The sequence below is a fragment of the Oryzias latipes genome, chromosome 4 (assembly GCF_002234675.1).
Source record: "Oryzias latipes chromosome 4, ASM223467v1".
Classification (NCBI taxonomy): domain Eukaryota; kingdom Metazoa; phylum Chordata; class Actinopteri; order Beloniformes; family Adrianichthyidae; genus Oryzias; species Oryzias latipes.
Window position 1 is genome coordinate 32,069,224 of NC_019862.2, and position 21,166 is coordinate 32,090,389.

General features: G+C 40.1%; 1 protein-coding gene across 2 annotated transcripts in view; it reads right to left on the reverse strand.

Annotated features, from left to right (window-relative positions):
* LOC101163316 (voltage-dependent R-type calcium channel subunit alpha-1E) overlaps positions 1-21,166 on the reverse strand; it is a 117,184-nt gene that overhangs the window by 77,785 nt on the left and 18,233 nt on the right. For both annotated transcript variants that reach the window (XM_023954611.1, XM_023954610.1), the window contains exon 3: positions 1,154-1,420. In XM_023954611.1, the coding sequence (XP_023810379.1) occupies positions 1,154-1,420 (267 nt within the window). The remainder of the gene's footprint in view (positions 1-1,153; positions 1,421-21,166) is intronic.

Genomic DNA, 21,166 nt, shown 5'->3' on the forward strand with positions numbered 1-21,166 from the left:
TGAGAAACCCACTGTGCATGACTCCATGGTGACATTGAAAAGGGTGGAAAGAACAAGTCTTCATCGCTTCTTGTTACAGAAAGGATTTACAGTGATGTGTGTAGAAACTCCAATGTTCCTCTAATCCATTTTCCATTGACTTAAACTCCTTTTCATTTTATCTGCCTGGTTAACTCTGCACTTCCTGATGAGGAACCCATGCCAACAGTACAAAACAGTCAAATTAACACTTTAAAGCAGAACTGAGAAAAAAAAGTATTTGAATCTAAATTATGAGCTTTGATGACCATTTATCTCATAAACACCATGTATTATCCGTACATTATAGCCCTGTCTTAATTTAAAAAAAAAAGCTAGGATAGAACACATTGGTGCAAATGAGCTCTAAGAAAACTATCAAAGTTAATCCTGACAGCTGAAGCCAACAGGTTCTCAACAGGTTGACACAAAACATGAGTTTCTATGGAGGACAGAAGATCTCCATCTGAGGTTTATAAAAAAAAACACTGAATCAGAAAATTGCTCATTTACTCAAAGTACTCCAAGTCTGGATATGAAGGACCAAATGGGCCCCTATGACCTCTAGTGCCATAGGTGCCAGCACATACACATCCCTTTATCAGTACATGAGTATCAATAACCTCTAAAGCCTTTATGAGTACAACAAAACAGTTACTATAACAAAACGCACTTATCATGTCACTGTGTAAAAAAGACGTATGGGAAACTTTTGAAAGAGGCAACTTTTCTGGACTGAAAGATACATGTTGTAGTAATCTGTGTTCCAGAAATTAAAAATAGAAAAAGCAGGCTTTGTTGTTTTCTGCACACGTTTTTTTTAAATGTTTGCCTTCAACACTGTTTCTGCAGATCTCCATGTAGTTAGAACAGAAAAAAAAACATAAGCAGGTTGCACACTTCACATGGGACCATCTGGGTTTGTTATATGAGTTTCTGATGATTGGGTTCACCATGTGCTGTCCATGGTGCTGAAACGTTTGGGTGATTTGGTGGAGAAAACCTTTAAGCAAACATGTACTTTTGCCATAACTTTAATAGATGGTGGTGCATTTATGTGTTTTGGGACACATGAAAACTTACTTTTGATTCCATCACTCATTGGTCAGTGAGCATCACCACAGAAAAAGGATATGGCCACTCAGTGATTTTCTTGGCGTACTTCCTGACCACGTTGTCCTCGCCGAAGATGAAGAGCGATCTGTTGACGGTGAAGCAGTTCTCCCGGACTGGAATGGGGTTGTACAAGGCCATGGTGCGCGCACGCTGCGCTTTGGTCTGCTTGAAGGCTGGAGAGATCCCACCTGTGGACACGGCCGCTCCATCGCGGTTCCGATTGCGCTCCGAGCCCCCATCTCCAGAACTCAACAAGCCTGGAACCTCGTCTCCAAAGCGGGCCATTCTGTCAAAAACAAGCAACACGGGAGTGAAGGCGGGAAGAAAGGAGGTTGCGCTTCTCTGGAGAGCAGGGCGCGGTGCTGCGCTCGGTGTGGCAGCAGCGCCGCGGAGAAAGCGCGATCACTTTCAGAGCATCATCCGGGACTATTGGCAAAGACACCCCGTTCTTTAACTTGAGAACACAACAGTCAATCCAACGAGAAGCTCAGCCAAAGCTCCTTCCCAGCAGACGATTCCAAAAGCGACTTTGTTAATTCTAACTCAGTTAAGAGTCTGTCAGAAGAAACTTGAGAAAAATAAGCATTTTGTTCCGTTTCATCCATCCACACCATAAACCTGAACCAAAAACTGCAACAGGTCAGCAGGCGTCCTCAGTCCTCCGCAGAGGAGCAGGTTGATCCACAGTCAGATGTTAATAAACCATCGGATTCAGGGCACAGCTCCTCTCCTCTCCTCTGATGACCACCTTCTCCCTGTGCGCTACCACACTGCTGCTTGCGTAACAGCACGACAGAAAAAGAACTTTGGCATTTTCCACATGATTTTCCCCCCGAAACAGCGCGGGAAAAAATACTTGTCACACATCGAACAGAGAAAAACTCCCCCCGCTTTGTCTGTAATTACAGGACAGCGAGGACAGCGGCTCTTCGTTCCCCGCCATGGAAAAGCGGGAGGAGAAACGCAACAGTGTCTTCTCATGCGACAGGATCAACACACCTCTCCCTCCTACCGCGTGCAGACCAGTTCTGACATTCAAATATTTATAAAAAAAAAAAGACAAGGAGACACCCAGAAAAACAATAATAATGTCTCCAGAATTGTATCCCAATTATCCCTCTTAATTAGATCCGTAAAAAACCGCAAAAAAAAGAAAACTAACTTTAAAATGCTGGAAATTCGGATTCATGAATATTGATGGCATCGCATCTATTTTTGGTGACTGGTCAGTTGCCATTTAAAAAAAAGCCACGCAGCAATTTGCATGTGGCTATGCGTCAGGGACGTATTGAATGCTGGTCACGCATCAGATCTGAGGGGCAGTAAACACCTGTTGTGAGCCGCGACAATACTCTAGGAGGGAAGACAGCAGAAAGAATCTTTAGCTAGTTACAGGGTTCAAAACCTACTGTTGGGAGACATTTGAGGGGGTGGCCCAGCTTCTGAGACAATGCACTCAATCGGTTTGCATTTCTGGGAAACAGAGATAAAAACAGAGACGATTCCAGATTCCAGAAAAAGATTCCAATGAAGTTTATTGAGCCCAGAAGAGGTTTAAAATAACAGAGCAGCCAAAAAACAATCACATATTACATGAGGCTAAATATCGTTAATTAAAATGAAAATATACATGTATGTACATGATCTTCATGAATGTACTGAACGACTCTGAATGACTGAAAGTACTTTATGTGGCAGTTTTCACCGAACGTTAATGAAGAATTGTGGAAGTAAACTGTAAATCCTACGACGACAATGTCTTCATTCAACACGGTTTAACTTGGTGTTTAGTCAGTTTGACCTGCTGAACCAGAACATCACACTGTTCCTGTTCTCAAACTGCATCAGAACCTCTTATCTGGGTTCAGAAACTGGGCCAGACCGGCCCATTCCCCCTGCTTAGATTGTTACTATATTGCATTAATATTATTCTCCTAAAAATGTGGATTCTCTATTATTGTTATTATTATTGCCATCTGCTATCAGTACCATAGTGCATGCAACTTACTATCTACATATTTAAAATAAATTTAATATGAATAACATTTAGTTGTTAGTAGCTGCTAGAAGTTAGAAGCTGGGGGAAGTATGGTGCGCTGGGGTTCTGTTCTCATTTATTTCTTCTCTTCTCTATTCTTGATCATTATTTATCATCTAGGTCTCCACGCCTCTGTTTGGTGCAGCGTGATTCACGTGTTGTCCCTCTTTCCTACTCCCCTCTGGGGGAGAGGGAGTGATTCCAGAGGAAATTGGCTCGTCTGTGTTCCTGCTCCTACACTTGGCTGTGGACCCCCCCTCTGGCTCGCCGTCCCCCCAACTCCATCTGGATGAAGCTCATCTGCTACACTATTCAAACAGTCCGGGTACATCGCCTGTCGGTCCTGGGGGAGGATCCCTCCTTCATGTGGACCCCCCTGAGGTTTCTTCTCTTTTTTCATAAATAAAATTGAACTGAATTGAATTGCATCTGAATCCATCAAAGCTGTTCACTCTCAAACTGTGGAGTCGTGTGAAACCGTGCAAATGTTGTCGGCTCAGAAACTTGGCTTGAGACGAGTATTCCTCACATGACAACAACTGAAACGACATTCCAACATGGTGGGAAATTTGCTGATGTGTTCTCCGCTTGGAAGTGATGAAAGTCTCACAAACCCTCAGTCAACAAGATACTGAGCAAATTCAGGAGGACTAATTACGTCTCAGTATTTGCAACTCAAACTTAAAGAGTCCAACAACAAGCGCAGAGAATGAAGACTTAGAAACACAGAAGCAGCTGAAAGCCTCTCTAAATTAAACGGGCTAAACAATATGGAGCCGAATTTGGTTTTAAATGTCAAGTGTTTCTCATCAAACTCACTTCTTTATTTATAGCATGCATGAGAATTACTCCATCTCTTAAATTTCACAAGCAGTTTTTGTGAGAAAAACTACCATCAGTTTATTATCAGGACACAGGAATCCGTAAATATCCTCAAAGCAGGAAGGCAGAGAAGTTCCAACTGAGCTGGAATGAAGAATCTTTTTTTTTAATATAGGTAAAATTCAGCAACAATGCCTCGAGTGAACTTGTTCTGTTTTCACAGGAAAAGAGATTCAAAGACAATTCTCTTTCATACAATTCAATTCAGCTTTTTAAAAGTCTGCCAGACATCAAATAAAATACTGAAAAAAGAAAAAGTCTTTGTTTTTTATTTCTGACTGTGAAACAAATGTTTGTCCTTTAATAGAAAAAAACAAAATTAAACATCTTGTCAGCATTTATCCTCACAGGACTTATTTCACGGCACCGTCTTGATGTGAAAACGTAAAAGTGATGATGATGATGATGAAAAAAAAAGGAACCAAAACAGAAATAACTCGAGAGACGAACCACAAGAGGAGGTAACTGCAGCTCTGGCACTGATGAAGATTCTCAGACAGCAGGATGACGAAAGAGGTGATCAATGATGTGTGGCCTCCAGCTCATTAGTACTTCAACACATTAGAGGTATGAAAATAGAACGGGCCTCAAATGTCATGCTCTTTGCTGGGAGAATTCCTCCGTTTAATGAGATTTGTTTGAAAATCAGGAAACGCTGATAAAAAGGTTTGTGCATTGGAAGGAACAGAGGAAACAACAGTTGCAGGAAGTAGAGCGGTGAAATTCCAAAGTTAAATATCGCAAATAGGAATCTTTTGGGTGGAAAAAGAGGTTTTTAAATCTGAGGCGGAAAGTGTTTACAGGTTAGTTTGAGGAGTTTCAGTCTGTCGTTTCCGTCTCCTGAGAGGTTGAAATCTAGAGAATTCAAAATTGAATCGTTATTGTCTCAGCTGACTGTCTGGCATTTAAGCAGCAAATGTAAGCCAGTTGTAATCAGGAGCTTTCAAACTAAATATCTACTTATTTAAGGCCATCAGCACATCAGACACCACGTTTATTTCAGGAATTCACCTGTGCCTCATAACAGACGGTTAAAATGGAGGCAGTTCCCGGAGCGGCTCAGTATTTCATTGTCATTTCCTTGTTGTTCTAAAAATTGCTCTGATTTAGAAATCCAGCCATGCTTAGATGTTTCCTTTTTACCACTTTGAGTTCTGCAGCTCCAAAGGAAATTCCCTCTGTAAAAAAAGAACTGAAAACAGAAGCAATGGAGGACCCTAGGGGGGCAAGAGGGGCAGCTGGACCCCTTTTCAAAAAGCTCTGCCACCCCCCACTTGCACCTCAATTTTTTAGTCACTATTATTATCAATATTGACAAAGATTTAAAAACAATCAATACAAGCTCTTAGCAAAAGCCCTCAGCTAAAAGAACTGCTGTTTTAATATAAATAGCAGTTTTTTTATCCTTTCATTCATAATGGGTCCACTCTGTTGTTCTTGTTTGCCCCCCTGTCAAAGCCCCCCCCAAAAAACAAACAAACAAACAACAACAAACAAACACAAATTCTAGCTCTGATTGTGAATCAAACATCATTTCTTAAAGAATGTGAAGCAGAAGGAAGTCCTGCATTGCCCAACGCTGCATTCACCCCATTCAATTACACACAATCTACTCTTTAAACAGCAGGGGTCCTACAGAGTACGAATATGTAATCTAGATACATTTTAAAATCTTGGATTTTCTTGTGGCTAACAGAGGGAATCATAAAGTACATTGTTGCCAAATTTGGTGCTTGTTCTACTAAATGCACAATCATAATAATAACCAGCTCCATTATGTATCCATAAGTAACTCGCATGAAAGAAGGAGTTTTTTTTTGCTTTTATTAAAGATAATTCACAATTTTTTAGCGAAAAATCTGATAGAAAACACTAAATTGTTCCTGAAGGCTTTGTGAATTGATTCTTTTACAAACTAAAGTTTCTTTGCAGTAAAATGTATAAAAATATGTGATTGCATTAATATGCAATCTATTTACCATGATTGCAAAAGCACGAATGAAACTTTAAGCCTAAGTGACACCGTGTATGGCATCATGAAATCGACGTGTTGCAGCTTTAGAAAATGTTCTGGGATGTCTAACCTCCACACATGGAGCTCAGGAGTGCAGCGTTACCACGGTTACGTGCTGTCAGGAGTGCAGCCTGACAGCCACTGTTCTGGAAATGGGACTTCCTGCCACAGGACTGAGGAGTGAGCAAAGATTGGAATTCAGAAATAGAACACCTGAATGGACATACCTGACAGTTTGGCATCTGAAACTGGGTCATTATACTTTAAGCAAACAATGTTCTGCCAAAATATACTTCTCAACCTAAAGAAAAAATGTTGAAAAAGCAGAAAATCTTTTTGCATCTCTGCTGTTTGGTGCAAAAATAAATGAAATCCAAAGATTAACAGACTGAATTGTGGGATTTAAGCCAAAATCTGATTAACTAAATTATATGAGATTGATGGTTAAAAAAATTATGATTTCCAAACAGAGGTAACCAAAAAAATAACATGTTAAAGGCCTGGAAATACGCTGGGCTGCAGATTCAACTGAAAGTGTGATGTGATTGGAATAAGGTGTGCGGCTGTCAAAGCTGACAAAGTGCTTCTGCTTCTCAAACGTCTTACTGAGACACAACTACAGTTCAGGAATAAACGGTGGAGCTACAGAGTCTGAGTCCAGCTTTTCCAGAGTAGCAGAGAAACGTTCCTGAACGGGAATCCTTTCTGAAGTGTCCTTCAAGTTTCTTTATGTAAGAACGTCAGAATGATTGGTCAACAACTTCATTACAAAAAAACTATAGATTTTGCACCCAAGGTTGTAAAAGTCATGGCCATAAACTTCTCTAAGACACTAGCCCAAAGAAATACGATTAAAACCAAGTTTCTGGTCCAGTTTTAGACGATCAACAATAAAAAAAAAGAAACTGAAATGAAAATCATAGACTACATCCTTTTCCCGACTGTTTATTGTTTTGCTTTGATATTATCAAGCATTTTTATGTTTTTATGACAATTATTTATGTTCTTTGTGTTTTTAAGCTTTTATTGTACGGTGCCTTGCTTGACTGCGGCCATTTGAGGCGGCCATTTAAATGCATAAAAGTTTTTTTCAGTACAACATAACCAACAATGAATAGCTCCCCTGTAAGGGCAGACAGTGGATCACATTTGCATGTCTCTATTCTTTTCCATTTTTAGAGGATTTTAATGTGAAACACCACAAAAAACAGGAAACATTTTCAATAATGATCTCTTTGAAAAGAATTGAAAGCATTTTGTGAAGGAGATGACTGAACATTTATGCCAGACAGACAGACAGAAGGAATGTGAGCCAGTCTGGGAGCGGCGTGTCAACACCTTTTCATCATCATCAAGACGAAAGCTGTTTGCAGCCACACAAAGGGCTGGAATTGCTCAGGTAGAAAAGAGACGATCATCACACACTGAGGATAGATGTGGGCCCACAATATGTTCACATCCCTGCTGTTTTTAGTGCTTCTCTTATTCCTGTGTTACCACGTTACTCAAATGTTGGAGATCTGTCTGTTTTTGCTTTTCCTGTCCAGCAGCTGCACAAAGAGAATCCGAGAGCCTTTAGGAATGAGGTCTGATGGTTGCAGCATGTCAGAAAAAAAGTCTACATTTTCACCAACAGAGCATTAACACCTCAGAGTTTGTGCACCAACAAATACTTGGTGATCATTTTACTTTACTTCTGTTGGTATTTCTTATTTCGGGCATCTTACTCTGCCTTATTTGTGTTTGGGGAATAATCCTACAGATTGTTAAACTCCAAAAAGCTTCGAGATTAAACCAAAAACACATAACTAGGATTATTGTTAAAATGTTGAATTAACTACTGCGAGCATTTGTGATCTGTGCCAACAGTCATCTCAATGGGCTTCAGATCTAATTCAGCGGTTTCCAAACTGAAAATGTGTGACAGGCAGCATTCTTCCACCCCTTAAAATAACATTTCCTGTTATTCAATGAAAATATTATTTCAAATTGATGATTTTCATTTCTACACATAAAACAGAAAGACATCTAAATTTATTTTTAACTAAGTTACTATTTTCTTATTTGAAGTTAAGAAAAAACTTGCTAATTGATTTTATGAGAGGAGCTTGCGGGCCGGTGTAGGCACCAAAAGTATTCGGCCTGCAACAACTGTTCGGGGTCGATGACGTCACTTTCTGTGATTGGCTGTTCGTTGGTCTGATGACGTTTAGTGATTGGTCTGCAAGTCGACACGCTAACCCTGTTCTTCGGGAGAAACATGGACGACTTGTACTTGGAAATGTCCACTATTTGTCACAAGGGACTTATTTTAAGTCCCTTTCAGCAGGCATCTGTGGAGACGAGCAGAAAATTGGATTTAAGACATTAAGCATTTGTTTTAGTGCTAATTCTTTGTTTTTTTGGTTGCTTGTTTGTTTCAATAACTTGAATAAAACATAAAAATTGAACAAAAAATTAGTGTGTGCGCTGTTTTTTGTAATTAGTATATTAATGTTTTCAGCGTGTTTTACAAAGGAAATATAAACGTAGAAATCATTACTGTTAGAAACTGACATTTGGGCCAATTAAACCAGACTGCAGTCCATAAATAAATGTCGTTTCTCGTACAGTCATCCATTTACTCATGTTGGAAAAATACGTTTACATTGCCAATGTGTCTCCCTGTGATACATTTGGTGCAACAAACAATTATGTCAGACACTCCTTAAAATAAAGAACTTACGTTACAAAACGAAACGTGAAATGAAAATATATCGAGCCCTAGCAGATCTCGACGCTGCGTAGCTATGTAGTTTGTCCAAGTGGTGTTACCGTAGTGTGACGTCATCATTTGTCGCAGGACCCCGAACAGTTATTGCAGGCCGAATACTTTTGGTACCTACACCGGTGGACTGGATTTGGCCCACAGGCCAGACTTTGGACGTGCCTGCACTAAACGTATTCAGATAAATAACAGGAACAAACCCCTTTACTTTGAAATATGTGGTTTAATAATGGTAGGATGAAAAAAAGGAAATGTTTCCCCCAAATTACAAAGTAAGACTATCAAATATGTCAAATATTTCTACTTATGAAAAATGACAATGCAGGACTCAAAAGTGACTTTGCCCAGAAGCTCGCTGCTGCCCGGCATCGCCCACAACCACACCACGGGACTGACCATCAATCTTTCCCACAATCCACTGCAGGACAGAGGTCTTTCTTTGTTAGGGGCTCAGTTTGCTTCAAATTGGGCTCAAGCCTTTAAACTTATTCTTATCAATTACAAACACTGTTTGAAGCTTAGAAACATGGAAGTCTTTTAAAATATGTATTTGACCTGCAGGTTGAAGCGTTACGGCAGCAGAATCTGCTCAGTTATCTGCTTGAATCCACTGAGCTCTGATCTCCTCCACATCTCTGAATAACAGAGGTTGAATTCTGGAACCCTTTTCAGATGTTAATCTTCATAACAAACACAGCGCTTTTGCTTTTTATTGCATTATTTGAATGTTGCTCACCCTCACGCGTTTTCAGAGGGGGAGGACATTTACACAAATAAAAAACATAAAAACACATTTTGCGAAACCCATTTACATACAGAAACCCCTTCTTTTGTGGAGAAACATGTTGGTGTGCAGCAACTAAAGCTGTGGATTATTCTGTCCCTGCATCTGGTTTCATCCATTTCTATCTTAAAATGCTTTTAATTTAATTTTTTGAGGTTGGAAACCAACAATTAGGTTTAGATTGCTAGCAAACCTGTTGCATCTGAATGCATGACAGCCAAATCAACGTCTTCAAACAGCTGGTCCCTCCAGCAGACGGCTGGTGCTACAAAGAATTTCACAAAAAAAAAACATTGCTGTTTTATAAAGGAAAATATGAGTTTAAGATGGAAACAAAATAGTTTTTAACAGATTAAGTGGATAAAAGCAACAATTAGAAACAGAAAGCCAAACATGACCATTTTTTCTATTTCAGATACATGAATTGCCAATTCCCGAATCTCCAAAAGCATCAATAAAACAGAAATAAACCCGAGAGAGAAGCCCAAAGACGGCTGCTGTCAGGTCAGTGTGCTGTTGACTGAGGCTCACACGTCAGCGTGACACAGAAAAGTTTGGGGCACATCCAGAGACAAAGACAGACCCATTGATGTTGGGAGATGAAGGGGCCCAGGGACCCGACTAAATTTAGCTTCATTGAGATGTTAATGGTTGGAAGATGAGAGGACTTCTGTGCGTGTTAATGATTCTCTGTACATGATGCACATTTGCAGCGTTTTTGATCACAGAAACAAGAATAATTGCAAGTTAGATTGCAGGAATCGATATTCATGCGTCTAGAACAACACGCTGTGGAAATAGCAGCACACTTTTTTCTTTTCTCCTGGCCTTGATGGATGCTCAAAGGAAATCTGATGTAATCTAGTTATCCTGTGGTAGATTTTTTTATTTTTCCTCTCTTTCCCTGCAGCTGTCTCACATACGCCGCCTCTCTTTACCCAACCCAGATTTTTTGCTTTCAACCGTTGTCTTTCTGCAACTTGTCTCCTAGCAACTGAACTGACATGCCCCTTATTCTCCGCCCCACAGATCTGTGGATGTAACCCTAGATTTTACAGAGCAACCCACATAAATCATAGTTCCCATGGGGGAGCTGACTACATGGCATGTTGTTAACCTGGTTTCCACAAAATTAAGCTGCTGGTGTTCAAAGCAACAGCTGGTAAGAAGCAACTTCCTTTAGAAAACATACTAGATTGGGTTCATTTGACCCAAAGGGTCAAATGAAGGTTGTGTGGAAAACGGTCTCAGATCCCCGCCCTTCACATTTCATATTAACATGATTCCCACGGTACAGTCTTCTTCTTAAATTTGCTGTAATTACATTAAGATAAGATCAACTTTATTTATCCCACAAAGTGGAAATGTTCTTGTCTTCAGGAGCAGAAAGAAGACATCCACTATCCATTATTTGTGTTCAAGACAAAATGCTGCACAAGCATGCCTTTTAGGCAGAATTACATAGACTATTTGATAAAATTAACTGTTAAAACTACGAATGTGTACTCAGTAGTTTTAGAAAAGACTACTTTTTGCCCTGTTTAAGATACATTTAGCTGTTTTTTAACACATTCAGACCAACGCTTTACTTTCCACCATAATTAAAGGCATGAGAAAGGGAAGGAAAAACAATTTAGCACTGAAAAAAAAGAAAAATTAGACTGATAAAATATAAAATGACAAAAGAATCAAGACTGATTCAGAACAGAACTATTGACAAATGAAAAAGCTGCTTTGTGTTGCTCCCATCTAGTGGAAAATAAAGGAACTACTTTTAATATTCTCAGATTAAGTTTAGAGTTAAATTTAATTTTGCAGTTATTCACCCAGATTTGGTTTGAATTGGGATTTTTTTTATTACAGGGATTTTCTGCTCAATCTTTGCCCCAATGTTTCGGATACCTTATTGTTGCTAATTGAATTTCTGATGTTACCTTTGACATTAAAGAGCAGTCCTACTTGTTTGCCGTTTTAAAAATGCATTTTCCCTTGAAACTGTATTTTTTTAGTACAAAATTTCTTTTTAATTTTTAAATTTGATGAAAACAGAAAGAAATCTATTTGTTTTCTGTGAAACATCCCACCTAAATCCATTTTCTTTTTGAACCTCATTTGTCCATGTGACCCGTTTGACGGGCAAACTGCAGTGAAAAAAACTGTCAATAATCAATCCAGCAGCCACAGATCAATACCCATAACACAACGCTGTAAATTACCCACAAGGCAGAGCAACACTGGCCGGATTAATCTTTCTCTTGTGTTAGGGTCGCCACTGACCCGTTTTAGATTTTAAATATATAAAAGAACCACATAGGGTTGATTTATTGCTTCAAGGCTTTTTGACTATGTCAGGAATTTATATTTCAATAAAAATAATTAACCAATTTTAATTTTCACTATTTCTAAATAGTTCTGGTTAAAAATGTAACTTTTGTAGTGTTTGGGTCAGTTTCGACCCAGTTATAAAAACTTGATATTAAAGCTATTATTACAACCAAAACTGAAACTATAATTGTACTATAACACAAAATAGTTATAGTGGGCTTCTCTCCCAATGATTTAACTTGAGGAGAGTCTCATATTGTCTTGTTTCCTGTATACCTGCACAAAAACAAAACAAAGACAGGCGTGTCCAGACAAGCCCACCATCAGTATATATTGTTGATGACTTGCAGAGTCCACATCTCCAAATTGTATGACGCAAAAATGAGAAGAAGATTTACAATATCGCAAGTTCTGGATCCTATTTTTAATGAAAATGAAGGAGATGACACAGAGCAGCATAGCGATGTGGATGAGCAGACCTCTGAAGAGGAAGATAATGTGGAGTGTCATCCAGAAGACACAAACACATCAGACACAGTCACAGGTGGTGAAGCCCCTCCAGCTGAAAGATTTAAGTCCAAAGATGGTCAAATCTGTTGGAGCTCAGATTTGGGTTGTATTTGGGTTGTGGACCCGCATTGACCCAGGGTGGAACGGAGAATTTTTCTTTAGGAGCTGGGTCAATCCCTTGTCAAGGCGCACATTGAGCGAAGAGATCGTGTGCCCCGAGATCCAGAGGCTGCAGCCTTGGTCAGACAGCTGCAGAGCTCCTCTAGTACTCCGTCCATCACAATTGCACATCAGCCTCCTCCTCAGCCAGCCCAGCCTCAACACCAACTACATCAGCCAGAACCCCACTCAGGCCATCTGACTCTAAAGGAAGAGGCGTCAGGTCTGCCCAAGCCGTAAGGACAGAAAGACAAATACACCATGCTGCATCTGCAAGAAATATCTCTGCAAGGAACACTTTAAATGTGTCACATGTTGCCGCGCATGCATCTGAATACACACGAGTACTTACACACACAAAGTAGTAATTGGTTTTAGTTGATTTATTGTTATGTTGATTTACCTTGCAATTCTATATTTTGTGCTAGATTTTGATTTTGTGTTTATATTAAAGTTCTATTGCTTAAGAAAATATACTTTTTGCCTCCTTCTCAGTATAAATATACATCGGTTGAAATTGACCTGAAACACCATATACGTTACTAAAGTTAAAAACATAAAAATGTAAAAATAAGTAAACCAAATTTATTTTAGGGATGAGTCTACCCCTCAGTAACAATCAGATAGCACAAAAATACTTTTATTTAGTTATATTATTATCTTGAGGTTCATTCTACCATTTATTTTTTTAATTAAAAAAGAGGGAAATATTGACAAAAAAAAAGAGCTGAGGCTCCCACCAAAGGCATTAAACCTAACAATTTTCATGTCAAAGGAAGCCTAACAAGATAGCTAAGAGATGAGAAAAAAAATATTAGAGATAATTGCTTTTAGTGTATTTTACAGCTGATTTAGGACACGGGTCAAAACTGACCCGTTAACATTAGAGATGTATATGAAGAGCTAACACAGGAGGAAGGTAAAGCAGATGCCTACAAAAAGAGGAAAAGAAACTAATATTTAGAGGAAAAACACTAGAAAGCAGTAAAATTATCTGCCAATGCAGCAAGTATGGAGTTAGGAGTTCCACACAAGCACTGAAAAAGGGAAATAATCATCTAATGAAGGTGTTAGAAAGAATTACTTCTAATCAAATGTTACACAGCCCAATAATAAGTATATTTTTACCATAGTTCTAAGCAAATGGTTAGTGTTTTTAAAAAAAAGTGTACATAATTAAATGTAGTCCATTTTGATTAATACTAATACTTAATTATTATTAATAATTAATAATTTATTGAAAAAAGTTTGATTTGATTTATAAATAAGTTTATAAATAAAAGTTTGATTAAAGAGACAGAAAACTAGAGTAAAACTGTGTGGAAATGACTCATTTTAGAGTAAAATCTGAACAAAATGAGAATATGATCTAATACTGCAGCTGCTGGGAGCCAGCAGCACTGTGTCCCATGAAGACTCAAACACTGTGTCCCATGAAGACTCAAACCCTGTGTCCCATGAAGACTCATCAAACCCTGTGTCCCATGAAGACTCATCAAACCCTGTGTCCCATGAAGACTCATCAAACCCTGTGTCCCATGAAGACTCATCAAACCCTGTGTCCCATGAAGACTCATCAAACCCTGTGTCCCATGAAGACTCATCAAACCCTGTGTCCCATGAAGACTCATCAAACCCTGTGTCCCATGAAGACTCATCAAACCCTGTGTCCTATGAAGACTCATCAAACCCTGTGTCCAATGAAGACTCATCAAACCCTGTGTCCCATGAAGACTCATCAAACCCTGTGTCCCATGAAGACTCATCAAACCCTGTGTCCCATGAAGACTCATCAAACACTGTGTCCCATGAAGACTCAAACACCTCAGATGCTGTGGAGCTTTCAACGTATAGTTCCAAAACTCTTGTCATTTTTTCAATATTCACCTAATAAAAAATGAGTACACATGTTACACAATAGTTTGGTACCTTGATGCTATTTTTGTAAATTATTTTCTGTATGTAAATAATTAGCATTTGTTTATGCAGAAATGTCTGAATAAAATATAAAGTCGGGGGGTGAGAATGAATTAGATATTTCTTCTACTCACTCATTGTGTTTAACCTGCTATATAACCATTTCGTTTTATAATAGAAATACTAAGGATAGTATTTCTATTATAAAATGTCAAAGGCCTCACTTCTTTCTCTCATAATTGCACAGGGGTGTCGTGAGCAATCCCCAGCTCTTCCACTAGAGGTCGCCATCATGACACGTGAGCTGAAGTTCCCTGCTCCAATTCCTATCGATGAGGACTCTGCTTACCCAGCATCCTCCACCTCATCAGTCAGGCCTGCTCCCTCCTGGCCCAACATAAGTCATGCAGCTGCAATCCCTTTGGTTTCAGAGGTAGAAATGGACTTGATGAATCTATCCCACATACACTTCAGGTGGCTTTTTGGCTCGTTTCCCTGCACATTACACTCCTCAGTGTGGCCGTATTGATGCTGATCACATACTAACAAAGCCACCACTGAACTGTAATATTAAAACCGGGCCAAGAAGGCACTTTAGAGATAGCTTATGCTACACACTATGTCCAATTTGGCTTGAAAGCATCTGTGCCTGAATGAAATCATGTCCCACTACAAAGGTAGTACTCGCTGGCGCCGTGGCAGGCCATTGGCATTGAACTCTCAGAGCGTGGGACAGTCATCTTTGATATTCAAATTGGAGGCTTTTTGCGAACGAATGGGGAGTAAATTTAAGGTCTGTGACAGGGAGTCCATTTATTCCTGTGTGGCTGTCAGGACTTTCATGTCTGCTGGAGCTCCAGGCGGTTTTAGTGACAGCATGTAAGCACACAGACAGACGAGCCACACGCGTGCTCACACTACCTTCAAAGAACAAACGGCTTGAAGAAAAGCGTTAGAATGATGCTTTTAATAAAAAACAAAATGATTTTAAACATAAGGACATTGATGTTTTTATTGGATTTACTACTCATTCCATGACATTTTGCAGTATCAACGGGACTTTTGGGAGCCATATCCTCTCCCTTTGGCCTATTAGCCTGCTTCTGTCCCGGATGGTTGGGTAAAGGTGTCACTTTATTCCTCTGTGTACACATGCAATCACTGGAATAACAGGCCCACTCCTGCTTCCTGCCTTAAATGGTTCAATATCGCAGGTCAGCATCAAAGGCTAACACTAAGTGCTATCTTCTTTTTTTTGTTCAACCATAAACTGAGAGACGGCCAACCAGTGCAGAAGGGCAAACTCTAATGGTTAGACGCACCAGTTTCTAACAGAAATGCTGGGTTTAGTGGGTGAGCTGTCAGAGACTAGTCAATTATTATTAAAGAGGTCTTAAATGTTACATGCATGTAAGACCCCTAAAAACCTCAGGCAGCTGCACCTATCAAAGTATTTTAGAGATGAAATGCTGCTGAACAGCAAAAGCAAAGGCGGCATTTCAAAGGAAATAGGAGTTTATTATCATTAAGTAAAGAGAACAAAAATCACTTTATGATTTAATAAGAAAACACAGAAATGACTCTTGTCTTTGCACATTTGCTGAGGTGACTGTGGTGCAGAAGTGGAGCGGTTAACCTCTGATTGGAAGATGGCGTGTTCTGTTTCCACCTGTGGAAGTGTCCTAAACCCCGCCCTGCTCCTGGTTTGGCGAGCGCCTTGCATGGCGGTTCTGCCACCATCATATGTCAGTGTGTGTGGGAATGGGGCTTGTGAAAAGCGCCAAATGAATTGTTAGGAAGGGTTAGAAAAATTCTTATTTTAGGCAAGCACGTTTTTTTTTTGCCTAATCCTTGTTGGGATAGTTCACTTCTTCAAACTTTATATTTCACTGACCAATTCTGAACGTCTGTATCAACGTCACATACTTTGGTACAGCAGAGGCACGCTGCAGGGCGGTTACTAAGGAGACGACGGCTCAGAAGAAAAAGCTGATGAGTGTTGATGACGTGGAGATTGTTGGGAAAAGAGTCAGAAGCAATGTGTGTCACTATAAAAGTTGTTTGATGAGTCTGCATCCATCAGATCACATTTCAATAAGTTGCTTTGTCTCATCGTCATGGTCTAGTTGTTAAGCTCTGAGGACGGATTGTTTTCAGACTGAGGAAACTCAGAGCGAACCGAAGCTCAGAATATTGGAAACAAACCGAGACCACCTCCAAAGGCGGGTCTGAGAGCGGTTCCTGGTCCTGGACCAGGGTCCTCTAGGATGTTCAGACTGAAAATAAGTTCCAGATTATTAGGGGAAACAAACTCTGGTTCACTTAGGCAAACCAAATGTGTCCAGTCTGAATACAGCCTAAGAACACATTGTCTTATAAACTAAAGTTAGCCATTTAAAAACTTTCTTGAAGAGGTTATTTTTCCTCCAAGACAGAAAATAAACATTTTCAAGTGTCTTTTAACTTTCTTAAGATTCAGTTTCTGCAGACTGACATTTAAGCACAAATCTATCCTCTAATTGCCAGCTATTGTCATCCTTCTAGGACAGTGTTTTCCAACCAGTGTGCTGTGGGAGATGGTCAAGTGTGCCGTGGGAGATGGTCAGGTGTGCCGTGGGAGATGGTCAAGTGTGCCGTGGGAGATGGTCAGGTGTGCCGTGGGAAATTGCCCTCATTAACTGATCTAAAAACATTTTCCAGTTAAAGTCTTCACTTCCTTGTTCTGATTCTGCTCATAAAGTCTCTCAGTTCCAACAGAAATACCAGCTAAAGCTCCTCTTTAGCGGTGTAGCTTTCCACAGAATCTGGTGTCAGACCGTGGAACAAGAGAACAAAACCATGAAGCTCAGAGAAGAGAGTCTGTCTGCCATCACTACATCTCCCATGATGCATTGGGTTAATGTGACAGTGATTCTGTGCACAATGAGTCTTCCTTTGACAAATTTAAACAACAACAAACGCACAATAAAAGTTTTTAAATCTTCTAACTTAACTTTTATTACATCTTTTAGAAAAAACAGCTGCAGCTTCCAGCTTTTTCTGCCACAATTATCAGTAAAATCAACGTGAGATCATGGAGGGACTGTAGATCAATACAGACTATAGAGTTTCTCCTTTTTTGTTAATTTCTGGATGCTGGTGTGCCGCGGGATTTTTGACAAGGTTAAAGTGTGCCGTGGCTCAGAAAAGGTTGAAAAACACTGATCTAGGACATAATTAATAGTAGTCTTAGATATTTTTGTGGTATAATTAGGATTTTTTTTTACTCCACAGTTTTTCCTTTCGTTCAATTGTCACATATAAATGTGCCAATAAATAAATCCATACATTAAAAATAAGACATTTTTATTTAAATTGTTTTTCTTTTTCAAGTTTGTGTTTTAACTTCAGGTTGGGTTGTTTAGAATCGTCTACACAACAGGAAACCAAATGCAGAAAAAAATGAATGAAAATGCAGACTGACAGCAATGCTCCTCTGAGGAACCTTGTAGGATTCTGGACCACAGTTGATTTTTTTGTTCCCTTAATGAACAGTGACAGCAGAGATTGACAGGAACGTGATTCAAAGAGAGGATGAAGGAAGGAAAGACAACAACTCCAGCAGGAACCAGACTGTAGTCGATGCCTTTTCAATTCATTGCTTTTCAGTTTGTTCTGTTCAATTTACCAAAACCAGTTTCTGTAACTGTAGGAGTTCACATTTATGGAACATTGCTTTTAGAGGTTTTCGCTCTTTAACCAACTCCCATCTGCATTTCCTTTTTCTTTTAGTCAAATCTGCAGCACTTTCTCAGAGCTAAACATCATATTTAGTTCCCAGGAATAATATTTAGACACCATCATTATTCTCTGAACACCAATGTGTCCTTTTTTATATTCAAACAGCCCCACAAACAAAGAGCAATTCAACAGAACGCAGATTCAGTTGATCAAATAGTTTCAAAAAAACTACAGTCTTCACATAAACTCATCTGAACCGGTCGAGTGAGCAAACACTTTTGATTTTCTTATGGAATAACCCTCCATTCTTCATAAAAAACACACCTTCTGCATTGTGGATTTCACTTGACAGACACATGGTTTTGTGGATGGAAAATGGCTTTCCAGCATGTCATCATTAATGATTCATTTGTGACAAACAGCCCTGACATTTAGACGGCACTGGGGTGTCTGTCTGACACTGACAGGGAGAGAATAATACCCGGAGAAGGAGACCCGTGCAGCAAACCGCAGCCGGTCCAATTAGAAAAAGTTCAGCCCTGATAGAGGGCTGCTGACCCTTTGTTAGTGAAACACAATCGGCCCAAAATAACCTTCAAAAAAATTCTATTTTAGATGAAATTAAGTTGGTAAAAGCCAATCCACGGAAAAAAAGGGTCAGTTCCAAATAAACAATTAAATAGAATACAAATAAATAGCTCTTCATGCACACATTTGTTCTTTTAATGATCATTTAGATGCTTATTTCTCTGACTTGAAGTTTGCAACACAAAACACTCATCGTTTGTTGTTCACCTTTCAGCAGTCAATCAGCTTTCTGCACAGGTGGGTAACCTGTATTTTCATACAGCGGGGGGGTGGGGTTATGACTTGGACCTTGGCTTTGTAGCTAAGCAGTACCACAAAGGGTCTTTCTTAAGGACCCACACTGGATATATATATAGGAGGGGTCTCACTCCCAGAAGGAACAATAACAGACATCGAGGACAGTTACAAGTACCTTGGAATTCCACAGGCAAATGGCAACCTGGAGCAGGCAACAAGGAAAGCTGCAACAGCTAAATACCTCCAACGAGTGAGGCAAGTCCTGAGAAGCCAGCTCAATGGCAAAAATAAGACCCGGACAATAAACAGCTACGCACTGCCAGTTATCAGATACCCTGCAGGAATAATAAGATGGCCAAAGGAAGAGATACAGACCACGGATGTTAAAACACGAAAGCTCCTCACCATGCATGGAGGGTTCCATCCCAAATCCAGCACCCTGAGACTGTATGCTAGCCGCAAGGAAGGAGGCCGAGGACTAGTGAGCGTAGAAGCCACTATCCAGGATGAAACATCCAAGATCCATGAATACATCAAGCTCAAGGCCCCAACTGACAGTGTGCTCAGTGAATGTCTCAGGCAATGGAGAGCAGAGGATACAGTGCTGGAGGACAGATCATCATGGGAGGACAAACCCCTGTATGGGATGTACCACCGGACCATAACTGAAGTGGCTGATATCAAGAAGTCCTACCAATGGCTAGAAAGGGTTGGCCTATAGGACAGCACAGAAGCGCTCATCCTGGCAGCCCAGGAACAAGCCCTGAGCACCAGAGCAATAGAGGCTCAGATCTACCACACCAGACAAGACCCAAGGTGTAGGCTGTGCAAAGAAGCGCCTGAAACAATCCAGCACATAACTGCAGGGTGTAAGATGCTGGCAGGTAAAGCATACATGGAGCGCCACAATCAAGTGGCTGGAATAATATACAGGAACATGTGTGCAGAATATGGACTGAAAACCCCAAGGTCAAAATGGGAAACACCTCCGAAGGTGGTAGAGAATGAGAGGGCAAAGATCCTGTGGGACTTCCAGATCCAGACTGATAGGATGGTAATGGAGAACCGACCAGACATTGTAGTGGTGGATAAAGAACAGAGGAAAGCCGTTGTGGTGGATGTGGCAGTGCCAAGCGATGGGAACATCAGGAAGAAGGAACATGAGAAACTGGAGAAATACCAGGGACTCAGAGAAGAACTGGAGAAACAAGGAAAGTGAAGGTGACAGTGGTGCCTGTGGTAATTGGAGCACTCGGGGCAGTAACCCCCAAGCTGGAGGAGTGGCTACAACAGATACCTGGAAAGACCTCAGACCTCTCAGTCCAGAAAAGCGCAGTGCTAGGAACAGCTGAGATACTGCGCAGGACCCTCAAGCTCCCAGGCCTCTGGTAGAGGACCCAAGCTTGGAGGAGAAACCACCCGCGGAGGGTGAGAGGGGCGTTTTTTTAATATATATATATATATATATATATATATATATATATATATATATATATATATATATATATATATATATATATATATATATATATATATATATATATATGTGTGTGTGTGTGTGTTACCAAGTCGAGCGTAATTACGCCAACTCATATCCGGTCTTTTGGAACCGACATAACCAGAGTAAGCAAGTTCAGGCGGATTTAAGCCAGAGTTCAGGGTTAAAGTCAGGCTAGTTTAAACATGCCTCCTGGAATAACCCCCTGTACAGTTAATTGCCCTCAGCCTATTTAAGTGTCTGGTTTTCAGGTTATCGGCTCTTTTCTGCTTTGCCATCTTTTTGTGGCCTCTATGGTTTTGTCATGTTTCAGTTTATTAAACGTTTAACTTTCTGTCACCGTGCCTGGTCTCCTGCATTGTGGGTCCTCCACCACCAGTTCCTGACAAATGGACATTTAGTGGAGTCCGTTTTTCTGCTTCAGGATCCATCTCTTTTGTAGGCAACTTAATTTCAAGTATTTTAAAATGGAAGCAAATAAAAATCTTTAAAAAAAAGAAAATTTGTACTTTCAAAACGGCAATTTTCCACGCCTGCAGAATCACCCTGAACAGCGGTACCACTGCCTCTAGTGCAGGTTAAAGCTGTTTGGT